The 12,024-nt window shown below is 57.2% G+C and overlaps 1 protein-coding gene across 10 annotated transcripts in view; it reads left to right on the top strand.

Annotated features, from left to right (window-relative positions):
* Positions 1-6,435, top strand: part of PRR5 (proline rich 5) — a 53,833-nt gene extending 47,398 nt beyond the window's left edge. For 6 of the 10 annotated variants that reach the window (XM_073788085.1, XM_073788086.1, XM_033865866.2 and 3 more), the window contains 2 exons: positions 1,165-1,300; positions 2,870-3,802. In XM_073788085.1, the coding sequence (XP_073644186.1) occupies positions 1,165-1,300; positions 2,870-3,345 (612 nt within the window). In that variant the 3' untranslated portion in view covers positions 3,346-3,802. Of the gene's footprint in view, positions 1-1,164; positions 1,301-1,849; positions 1,910-2,869; positions 3,803-5,497; positions 5,696-5,858 lie in introns of those variants that run through there. The other 4 variants (XM_033865868.2, XM_073788082.1, XM_073788084.1 and 1 more) reach the window with 4 other exon arrangements.
* The last annotated feature ends 5,589 nt before the right edge of the window (positions 6,436-12,024 follow it).

The following is a 12,024-nucleotide window of genomic DNA, read 5'->3' as shown; positions in this document are numbered from 1 at the left end:
CCTCCGTAGTTTCCTGCTCTGTGTTAGGTCCGTACACATTAGGGATTGTTATGTCACCTCGGAGAAGTGACCTCTTTACCATTAGGTAATGCCCTTCCTTATCCCTGATAGATTGCTTTGGTCTGAAGTCTGTCCTGTCTGAAATCGACATGGCTCCTCGTGCTGTGATCTGTGTTATCGTGGTCTGTGATCCCTGTTCTCACATACAGTCCTGCACTCCCTTACTTCTCGTCTGTGTGTGTCTTTAATAGTTTCAGTGGGTTTCTCGTAGGCAGCACAGAGTTGGGTTCTCGCTGTCTTGAATCGTCGTTCAACGTTAACCTGGGTGTATCTTGCTTCTTAACTGCTGGCAGCCCCTTGGGGATGATTCATTCGTTCAGAGACATCATTCGTTCAGCAAGCACTCGCTAAAAACCTGCTGTGTGCCCGGCCCTCTGCCGGGGGCGCTGGGGACCCAGAGCTTGCCTCCTGGTCAGCTCACAGCTGAGTGGACAAGGCCACGGCTGTCCCGTGGGCAGCCTCATTTTCCAGGCTTTGGTTCCAGTGAAATGGGAGGGGTGGAAAACCCTTCAAAGCTATGAATGAGGGGAGGTGTTGGGAGGCGCTGGACGCTGCCTGGCCGGGGAAGCAGTGTGGGAGGGGGAGGGGCGGCTCTATCAGATGGACGGGCCTTGACCACTCAGCTTGGATACAGACCTGGACCTGGGCCTGGCCCAGGGGGCAGCCTGTCCTGCCTACAGTGCTCCTTGGGGCGAGGGAGTGAGGGTGCGGGTCCAGGTGAATGAGCTTGGCCCCCCAGGACTGCCCAGAGCCTCTGGGAAGCCAGCTCACGGAAGGGGACACACAACTGTCCCGAGGGGGAGATGCAGGGTGCCCAGCCTAATTTGGCCACAGACCCCTTTCCCGCAGGCATCATGGTCTCCCAGCCACGCGGGCTCCTGTGTGCAGCGGGCAGCCACGAGGGCGTTAAAGCAGGAGGGTGGCTCAGAGGCCCCAACCCGAGAGACGGCTGAGAAGGGAGGGTGCGGGGCCACCGCCTTGGGGGCCAGGACCCCGGGGGAGGGGGAGGGCGCCATTCGTGGTGGCCTTTGAGCTAAGCACGGCTGGGCTAGGGAGGCAGGGAACAGGCCGACCAGCGGACCCCCGCACCCCTCCCTCTTGCAGGGGGTGCACGAGTCCCGGGGAGTGACCAAGGACTACCTGCGCCTAGAGACGCTGATCCAGAAGGTGGTGTCGCCCTACCTGGGCACCTACGGCCTCTACTCCAGCGAGGGTGCCTTCACACACTCCTGCATCCTGGGTAGGCGTCGCCTGGGCGTGGGTGGGAGCAGGGTGACCCCTGGCCCCATCCACCTCTGCCCGGTCGGGGGCCCAGGCCTCCCAGGGGAGTCATGCAGAACCAGATGTGCAGCCACGGCAAACCTGACCTGAGCATCCACCGGCCGTGCTGTGTGCGGGGCACCGGGCAGAGGGCGGGTCACGTGGGGTCCCTCCTTCAAGGGCTGACGTCACAAGTGGTGCTGCAGTGCCTCCCCTGAGAGCCCGGCAGAGACCCCCGCACCCGCCACGGAGGTCACCTCCGAGCTCAGTCCTGAAAGTCAGGAGTTGACGAGGGAGAGGACCCAGCATGTGCAAAGGCCCGGAGCCCAAGAAGTCCTGGCTTACCTGGGGACTCACGGGGGGTGTGGAGGGGTTGTGAAGTGGGCATGGCTGGGCGTCCTGGGGCTGCCTGGCCCCGTCGGTTCGTTCAGCACTGTAAACTGAACACCTACTGTGCGCCAGCCCCTGTTCTTGGTCCTGAGGGTTCAGCAGAGACCAAGCCCCACCCTCATTTGCTCTTGTCCACCAGGGGAGGCAGACCAATGAGTAAACCATCCCCAGATGAGCGCCCAAGGGGACCAGTGCCCAGGTGACATGAGGGCCATGGGCGGGGAACTCAGGGAAGGCCAGACTGAGAGCTGAAGGGCAGGGAGGATCCAGGCCTGGGAAGAAATGCATGAAGAGAACCAAGGGGACAGCGGTACGAGAGCTCATCAGGAGTGTCCCCTCGTCCAGAGGGCCCACACACCTGCAGTTATAAAACTTGCCCAGCTAGCATGTCCCAGCTCCGGCGGGGCTCCAGCAGCTGGAGGAACTTTGAGGTCTGTGTGGCCCTGGACACCGAGACCCCTGCCAGGCAAAGAGGGAGCCTGTGTCCTGTGGTCCAGGACAGCCTCTGGTTCATCCCGCTCAGCCCTGCCACCTGGCGGTCAACTCTGGAACTGCAGGGTCCTGAGTGGGAGCCTGAGACCTGCCCCTATATCCGTCCTCTCCCACCCCCGGGGTCACCCCCCACACTCAGAATAAACCCCAGCCCTGACCTCATGTGCTGCCCCATCCGGGCACTTGCCACTGCCCGACCTGTGGCCCACCCAGAGGAGTTTCTAGTCACACACACACACACAGTAGGACTCCAGCTCTGAGGACAGGGGCTGTGTCTGCCTAAGAAAGTGCTGGCCCTTAGCAAGTGCTTGGGTTTGTTGACTTTCCGCAGGTGAGGAAACTGAGGCACGTGCATAGGTCACTGGCAAGGTGCATGTCTGAACCCAGGCGGTTGACTTGAGGCCCCCCGCCCCCATTCCAGGCTGAGAGGCCAGACTGAGGAGAGAAGGAGGTCACGTAGGGCTGGACCTAGTATCAGCTGGGGTGGAAACCCCAACTCCCCTCCAGGCTGCCCCAGCAGGATCTACACCGGTCGGGCTTTTCCCTGTAGCGGTCCCTTCCTGCAGAGCTGGGCGCAAAGTAGGTGCTTGCAGTGGGTGTTCCCTAGCATCTGGCCAGCCCCACCCTGGCCCCCTGCCTGATGCCCTGTCTGTCTGTCTGTATGCAGAGAAGCACTTCCTGCGCCGCTCCCGATCGGGGGACATCCTGGCCAAGAACCCGGTGGTGCGGTCCAAGAGCTACAACACGCCACTGCTGAACCCCGTGGCGGAGCACGAGGCCGAGGGTGCGGTGGCCGGCGGCACGGGCATCCGCAGGCACTCGGTCTCCGAGATGACGTCCTGCCCCGAGCCCCAGGGCTTTGCTGACACACCCGGCCAGGACCCTGCTGGGACCTTCAGACCCTCCCCAGCGCCCCCGTCGGGGCCTTGCCCCAGCAGACTGTACCCCCCAGCGCAGCCCCCTGAGCCTGGCCCAGGCCCGGCCCGCAGCTCACCGGCCTCCTCCAGCCCCGAGAACCTGGTGGACCAGATCCTGGAGTCGGTCGACTCGGATTCGGAAGGGATCTTCATTGACTTTGGGCGGGGCGGCGGCTGTGGCACGTCTGAGTCTGAGGGGGCAGGGGGCCGGCAGAGTGTCGTGTGACCCAGGCCTTGTGTTTTTACTGACCCCGCGTGTACGCCTGTGCGGTGCGTGAGTGCGAGAGTTTTCTACTCTGTCCCGTCCAGTCCCCCATCGGCCTCAGCCACTTTGGCATTCCTGAGTCTTTGTCGAAAAGACCGTCGCCGCGTCAGGGGCTCAGCAGGTGCAGGGCAGCCTCCTGTGCGTGGAGCAGACCTGGCCGCTCCCTGCACCCCAGCCTGCTCAGCCCTCCAGTGTCCACACCATGCAGACTGTGAACCCCTCAGCTCGGCCAGGCCCCCAGAGAGACCCCCAGGGTCGGTGGCAGAACTGCCTCCCCGCCCCCCACTCGCCTCGGGCCACAGCGTGACCTCCTGTGTGCACCTCTGTCCCAGACCCTCCACACAGCCCGTCCTCGCTCGGCCTGGCGTGGCCGTGGGTGGGAAGCGGGTGGAATAAAACTTGTCTGCCCGGCTCTCGAGCTGTGTCTGCGATGCCAGGCCCTGAGGACGTTCCTCCAGGGTCCTCACCCTCGGGCTGCACCCGGCCTCACTGGGGTCTCCCCTTCCCGCTCCCAGAGGGCTCAGGTTCCCAGGGCCGGCTCTGGGCCTCTGGAGGGGGCCTTCCGGGCTAGGCGGGGACCCCGTTCCCAGGGCTCCCCTCTCGTGGAGTTAACCTTTGGTTGGAGGTGGGGCGTGGGTGCCCTACGAGCAGATAACAGGACAGACCCAGGGCGCGTGAGCCGGTGATTGGCGGTTGCTGGGAGTCGGGTGGTCGGGGAAGGGAGGTGGGCGCCTGGTGAGAAGCGTCAGCCCACGGGGGCCTGTGGGGGGAGCCACCTGGGGGGACAAGTTCCTCCTGTCGAGTGGGAAAAGCGAGCCAGGAGCCCCTGCTCCAGCCCAGGGAGGGGTGCGCAGGGGATGGCAGGGTAGGAGCGAAGCTTCGTGGTCTGATCTGGGACGTACTGACTGCACGGGGCCTCGTCGCTCCTCAGCAGCGGGAAGGTGCCCAGGGGCGTGGCCGGCAGAGCGGAAGTGAGCCAGCCTCGGAGGAGCCAGGTGGGGGATGGGGCCGGAAGCCCGTCCCCAGTCTGAGGACCAACGAGCATGTGGCCACTCAGCTGCGCTGATGGGGCTGAGATCCCTGAACCGCCCTGCTTGGCTCCCAGCTCCCTTACGGAACCCGGGATAGGCCTGGGACCGGCTGAGCCTGGGGTGGGGTGGGGAGTATTATGGGCAGGGTCCCCTCGAGACGGAAGGACCAGGCAAAGGGCAGAGGCTGTAGCAGGGGGCTGTCTGCCTGGGCTCTATCCGCCCCCCCCACCGCCCCGGCACTGGGCCCTGTCCTGCCCTCACCTCCCGAGTGTCGGGGGCTCTATCGAGCACTGCCACCTCGTGGGCTGCTGGGCCTGCTCTGATACCTGGGGACTCTGCTGGCACACGGCCCCACGCCCAGGCATGACCTTTGTCTGTGGGGGGCCCTGAGCTCTTTGACCAATCCCTCCACCCCGGGCGGAAGGGGAGCCCCAGACACCGGCCAGCCGTGCCTTCCCAGCAGTGGGGAGACAGAACCCGGGGAGGGGGTGGCTGCTGAGCCTGGGTCCCGCAGCAGCTCCAGACACCCAGGCGGGGCCTCCAGCTGGGGCTGCCCCCGCTCCCCCATAAAGGGGTATCCCATCAAGGTGGGCTTTGAGCGTGTCCATGTGTTGAACCCACTCTTGTTCGAAAAATGTTTGAGGAACTCTACATCGAAACATCTTGCTATAAATTGGTAAATTATAAATGAAAAATCAGGACCAGGGAACACAGAAATTCGGATAGAAAACCAGCTATTGCTGGTCTCCCCAATCTACAGAACCGTCACGCGCAGCCGTATGGGCCTTGGTTTAAGATGGAGCCCAGGTTTCCCAGCCGAGACCCAAACCTTGCAATGAAGGTCACATCACCGACCGTGTCTCACTTTGGCCACCAGGGAGCTCAGGCCAAGCCCCAAGCTAGCTGTGGCCAAGGCCAGCCTATGGCCCTGTGTCCGCCCCACCGGCCTACCCGCCTCCCACCCCCGAGTCCTCTCCCCACCTCCTGTTTCCCCACCCATTCACGGCACTTGTCACTCTGTAATTAAGGGTGGAAACAGGGACTGTGCGGTCGGAAGCTTATGTGGTGCGGTTTTCTTTCAGAGCAGAGTGGAAAGAGACGGTGGATAAACTACATCTGCCTTGGAGGGACCAGAGCCCGAGAGAGGCTCGGAGGTTTTAGCTCATGGGAGACCCCTCTGGAAGAAATGAATTTGTTATCAGCTTTTCCCCCCACAAGAAGGCAGCCCCACGTGGCCAGGAGGCCCCCCTGCCCTGTTCCCACTGAGCCCTCAGCCCCAGGTCAGTGCCCAGCACACGCTGGTTGCTCAGTTAATTGAAGGTTGATCCGGCCTCAGCATGAGCAGGGGAGCCTTCTTCAGAGGATGGTCCATCTGCATCTCCAGGGCTGAGGTGCAAGAGACCAGCTCACTGTTTTTGTCTTTTTCTGGTTTATTTGCTGTAGGTCTTCCAGGGGACCCTGATGACCACGCTCGCCTTTGCCTCTCAGATGCAGAGTCTCAGGCCAGCCCACGCCTGCTGATGCTGGATCTGCATTTCAGCCAGATGCTGGGGGTCTGCGTGCTGTGAGCTGTGCTGGCTGTGCTCGGGGTCTGAGGCGGGTGTTCCGAAGGCATCTGGAATGGAAGGTCCCGCTAAATAATGAAAGTCGACAGCACTTCAGGCTTAACAGCCAAAAAGCAGATGACAGAACATCCCTTGTAGTCAGAGTAGGACGTCTGTCCCGTCCGTCCAGCAACCTGCAGCAGGGGTGCTCGCTGTGGAGAGGATGTGCTCACGGTGAAGGGGGTATGAGGGGCCCCGGAGAGCTGCACGTCCAGGAGATCTGGGGGAAGTGAAAAAGATGTTATTTAAAAAACACACTTGGGGACTCCCCGTCAGCACTGAGCGGGGGCCATTCTCCACCTCGGGGGGGTCTTGACCTGCCCTGTGTATCTCCTTCGGGCGTCCCGGGAAGCCCAGGGACACAGTCTTAGAATAGTGTTTTCACAATAAAACGCATAGGATGACGAGGAAACCAACTATGCTGACGTACAACCTTGAAGGTCTCTTTAAAATGTGTGACTGGTGGTGCCTTATTAACTCATCAGTAGACAGATCTCCTGCAGGTCACCTGCTGACCGGGGTCGGGGTGGCGATGAATGGAACTAGCAACCGCTGGGTGTGACGTCAGCACAGTCCCCACCTCTGCTGGTGACAAGCCGATTTGTCGCGGAGAGGCTGACCGCCACTCCGAGGTCAGTTAGCCAGCACAAAGCCGTCGCTTTTGCCAAGTGCTTTCCCCAGGCAGCGGGGAGTCCGAGAGCTGCACTCCAGACCCTGCCACCCACCTCCACACTCCCCTCCGCTGGGGCCTTGTAAGCCCTCCAGTGTCTGCTGGCCTCCTCTCCCCACCAGAGGAGCTGGACTCAGCCCTTCAGGGAGTAAAGGGCACACAGGATACAGGCTCCCTGCCCACCACCCTAGAGGCCCACAGTCTCAAGGGATAGCTGGTTCCAGGAACATTGCTGGTAGAGTCGGGAACTCCTGCCGGGTTGGGGGGGAGGGAGGAAGGGAAATTGGCTGTTGGGGTGTGTGTGTGTGTGTGTCCCCAGGACCTATATTCTTGCGAACACAGTCCTTGATGTGATGGGACAGCAATGAAAACTATGTATAGATGCAGGAGGGGAGGGTGTCCATCAGTGGATGGTGGCTAAGCAAAATGTGGTCCATCCATTCAATGAAATATGACTCAGCCTTAAAAAGGAAGGAAATTCTGCCATGTGCTACACCGGGGCTGAACCTTTCTAAGTGAAACAAGCTAGTCACAAGGACAAATATTGTAGGATTCCACTTACATGAGGCACCTAGAGGAGTCAAGTTCATCAAGACAGAAAGTAGATGGTGGGGGCCAGGGGCAGGGGGAGGGGATGTGGAGTCAGTGTTTATGGGGACAGAGTTTCAGTTTTCTTTTTTTAAAACATTTTTTGGTGGGGGGTGCGGGGAGCACACCACACGGCATGTGGGACCCTAGTTCCCCGACCAGGGATCGGACCCGCATCCCCTGCATTGGCAGCGCGGAGCCTCAACCACTGGTCTGCCAGGGAAGTCCCGAGTTTCGGTTTTGCAACGTCCGTGTGCTTAACAACACTCACTGTAGACTTAGATGTGGTTACGACAGTAAATGTTATGTTACGTGTATTTTACCACATTAAAACACGCACGCGTGCACACACACAAGAACGAAAGGAAGAAGGGGGGAGGGGGGATGAAGAGTTCCCTTTCTCCTTGCAGTTCCGCAGCGCTTGCCTTGGGGAGTGTGGGCGGCCCGTGTGGGCCCCTCTGCAAGGGCCCGAGTGGAGGGGAGCAGCCTTCCAGCAGGGAACCGTGTTCCCAAAGCTCAGGCGTGTCCGGCAGTGGAGTGGGCAGTACTCTTGGGGAGGCTGGGAGAAGTGGGGAGGCTGCTGGACAGAGGAGCATGTGCCAGGGATGCAACGGGCACAGACTCAAGATAAGTCCCTAAAATCACAATGGTCTCCTGCTCCCTGCTTCCCGAGCACACAGAAGGGCCACACTTCCTGGTCCCCTTGGGGCTGGGTGGGGTGCTGTGACCAGCTCTGGCCGGCGACTTCTGAGCAGAGGGCCCCTCTGGCGTTGGATCTTTTCATTGCCAGGCAGAGACCCTCCAGAGCTCTCCTCTTCTCTGTGTGGTGATGGGCACTCTCCAGATGGGGCTGCTCCGGCAGGCTGGGTCCCAGGGGGCTGTGGACGGGCAGCGTGCATGAGAAGTAGACCAGTTTGGTGTAAGCCCAGGAGACTGGGGATATTTATTGCTGCAGCATAACCTGGCGTGACTAACTGATACACTCCTCTTTCCCAAACACTCTAGAGGAAGGTCATCTGCGGATGGGGAGAAGGCTGATGCTGGCATATGGCATTTTATTTATTTATTTATGTGTGCTGCGTCCCCCTCGTGGGCAGAGCCAGGACCCAGGCTTCTGATCCTGAATTGGTCACTACCTTGCTGTGTAATATTGGGCCAGTCACACATTCTCAGATTCCTCATCCATAGTGAGGCTCTTTCCAGATGTAATATTCTGTGACCGATGATATTTCTCTGCTAGTCTGTACACTATGGACACAGGCAGAGCAGGGGCTGTAAGATCACAAACCCCGAGATACCAAGCATCCTTGATTAAGAAACTCTGTGCAGGGCTTCCCTGATGGCGCAGTGGTTGAGAGTCCGCCTGCTGATGCAGGGGACGCGGGTTCATGCCCCGGTCCGGGAAGATCCCACATGCCGCGGAGCGGCTGGGCCCGTGAGCCATGGCCGCTGAGCCTGCGCATCCGGAGCCTGGGCTCCGCAACGGGAGAGGCCACAACAGTGAGAGGCCCGCGTACCAAAAAAAAAAAAAAGAAAGAAACTCTGTGCAGATGACAATGTATGGGGCCCGACAAGAACTTAATGGATTTTGACCTGAAGGTGATAATGACTTAATAAACTGATGGTTTCACCCAAGAACGCTTCCCCTCATTGACAGACATGTTTGCAGAAAACTCAGAACTGCTTTAACAGACTGCAAAAAGCTATAAAAATGTAAAGCATCATCGACGTCATCACGAGAAGAATTTCTCACGTTGGCATTTCTCTTTTCACTACGGGGATTTACGTCAGCCTGTGTTTGGCAGGGGAGGAGGGACAGGTTTACGTCAGCCTGTGTTTGGCAGGGGAGGAGGGAGAGGTAGCGCGAAATAGGAGGGTGCAGAGGATAAGGCAAGGCTCTTATCTGCAAGCAATGGCGGCAGATTCTGCTGATTACCCAGAGAAGGAGTTTATTGAAGGATGTTGGGAGTTCCTAGAGCTGTCAGGAAGTGGGAGAGCCAAGCTCGAGGCTTACCTTCCAAATGCCTCAAACTGTCGCATATGACAGGCCTGGTGGGAAAACTGCCACTACCACGCCACTGCACAGGGATACTCACACCCCACAGAGATACTCCCATTGCCTGGAGAGGCTGCTATGGCACAGAGATGCTCCCACCACTCAGAGATGCTTCTACCACACAGGGATGTGCTTACCACATAGAGATGCTCCCACCACACAAGGATGCTCCGGTTGTACTGGACCAAACCCACAACTGTCACCAGCACCAATAGCAATCACGTCCCAGGTATTTAAACTTGTACCCACTGCAGTGTCAACCCCACCCCCCACCCCCAGCTGAACATCCGAGGCTGCCCTTTCCCATAATAAATTGCAGGGCCACCTCCTCTCTTAAGGTGTAGGTCGCAGTGGTGGAGCCTAGTCAATGTCTGGGTCCTGACTGCAAAGGACTCTGGGTAAACCCGTGGTCTGGCCACCTCGGGTGGAGAGACTGGTAGGACAGGGAATCCCAATAGAACAAGGGCATTTGAAAGGTGCACGGTGTCAGGGGGCACAACCAGCGTTCCAGCCTGATGTCAAAAAGGCATCAAGAATGTCACCTGCTCAGTTTCAGATCGAAAGAGTTTCAACAATTAGGTCCAAGCAATCACAGAAGACATCGTGGAGTGTGCATGTGGGTTGTACTCAGTTTGCAGAGAAGTGGTTTGCCGTTTGCAGTCGACGCTAACAACCAAATGCATTTGCTCTAAAACTTGGACCAGGGCACATGATAGGAGGCCAGGGAGTCGGGAAACCTGGCTGGGGTTCCTGGCTTGGCTACGCAGCAGCAGAGAAAACCCCTTACCTCGCTGGTCTGCGCCCTTAAGGGGGAGGGTTGGAACGCGATCTCCCAGATGCCTTCTGGCTCAACCTATTTTGGTTTCATGGTTTTAATAAGGTTCAAAGCAGACCACGTCTTGGCTCAAGCAGCTGGCAGGGAGAGTTAATTTGGGAAAAAACAAATGAGAAGTCCAAGACCAGGGACCAGGGGTCTTTCTTTCCTCCTTCCTTCAAGTTCCCATCCCCCACTGCTTATTGATGTGGAATTTGCTGCTTGGGGGAAAAGCAGCTCTCCGACTTCATAAACATTTGTACCGAGAGCAAATTTAATAAAGCTGAGAATAATACCATTCAGATGTAATTCCTTCATTTTGCATTATTATTCTTTCTTTTCTATCGCAAAGCATTTGAAATGCAAGGAGTTATTGTTATAGCTACAAAAGGAAATGACTAACTGGTGGGTTATTGATTAGACGTGCTTGGGGAAAAACAGAAGAACCAAAAAGGGAGCTGGACTGGGTCTCACAGTTTCTTTCTACTTCTTTTTCCTTTTATTATGAAAGGCAGGATACACCTGCATTCTTTTCCTGACAATCATTCTGTATGATTGCTTTATTGTATATATTTAAATATCACTAAGCTATGGTAGCGGAATTTGTATGAGATTTTCACAAAACACAAATGCGAGGAGGGTGGCATTCCCCCTGACATGTCTTGATACCACGGAATTACTCTGCCAGCCGTAGACCATCTGGGGCGTGTTTTCTCTTACTTCTGTCCAAAGTCGCTTTTTGAACCAGAAAACCTGCAAATTGTCCGGCTTTCATGAGACCCATCTGACACTGATAATAAAAGGTGTTTACATTCCACAAAAGGAAAAGAGAAACCAGCGCAAAGCATTAGACGAAACCCATCAAGTGTGAGTCCCTGGCATTAGGCATCCTCTCGATTTCCTTGTCAAGTTTTGAGAGGGAAGAAGAGTTTCGACCCAGAGATAGGCCCCCTTCCTGATCCATCGAGGGGGGCTCAGGTATGCGTGAGACTTAGAGGTCAGGCAGTACCATAGATGCTTCCGCTTTCTCACCACCAAAGTCCACTGGGAGCAAGGAAGGTACAAATAACGTGCAAGTGTGCTGTGTGAGGTGAACAGGCCCATGTGCTAGGATGGTTACAAATTCTTTGCACGAAACAGGCAGCTGCTTGAGTGACGGTAGAGAGAAACAGTGGTCATTCATTCATTCATACTGATTGGGGATAGTGGCTACCATGTGCCGGACCCAGGGCTAGACACTGGAGATACTGCAGCGAGCAAACAGCCTCATGGTTCATGGCTACCATTAGCACAACTGGCTTGAAGCTGACTGTCTTGACTTTGGGGAGGATAAAGTTCTGGTCTGTCTAACTCCCTTCCTATCCCTGGAATGGTCATGTGTCTTGGGCTCAGTCATCCAGGGCTTCCCTGGGCTTTTTTTTTTTTTTTTTCTGCTAATGCTGTCAGGAGAGAAACTCTTTGTAATTTAGCTAAAAGGTATAAAGATATTTTATCAGAGGGCATTTTGGTTGTAAGAAATAGAAAATTCAAACTAGTTCAAACAATAAGAGAATTTATTGGTGCGTTTAATGAGAAAGTCTGGAGGAAGTGTGGGCCCCCCGGGTGGGTTTGATCCAGGGGCTCTGCAAGGTCACCAAGGACCCAGTTCCTTGCCATCTCTGTTTTATCCCAAGCCTTGATCCCATTGTGGTCACAGGATGGCTTCTTGCTATTCCCAGTGCACTAAGCTTCTCATCTAAGTTGGGGGAGAGAAAAGGACAGAGCAGGATTTGTTCTTCCCCAATCTTCCAGGCAAAGTCCAGCTCCTCCCACCAACTGGAGTGTCCTGAACTGCTCACTGTGGCCCAGTGAAGGCCTGCGTCATTGGCTTGGGCCCA

The sequence above is a fragment of the Tursiops truncatus genome, chromosome 11, assembly GCF_011762595.2.
Source record: "Tursiops truncatus isolate mTurTru1 chromosome 11, mTurTru1.mat.Y, whole genome shotgun sequence".
Lineage (NCBI taxonomy): Eukaryota > Metazoa > Chordata > Mammalia > Artiodactyla > Delphinidae > Tursiops > Tursiops truncatus.
The sequence above is the reverse complement of the archived record's forward strand: the minus strand, read 5'-3'. Positions and strand labels throughout refer to the sequence as shown.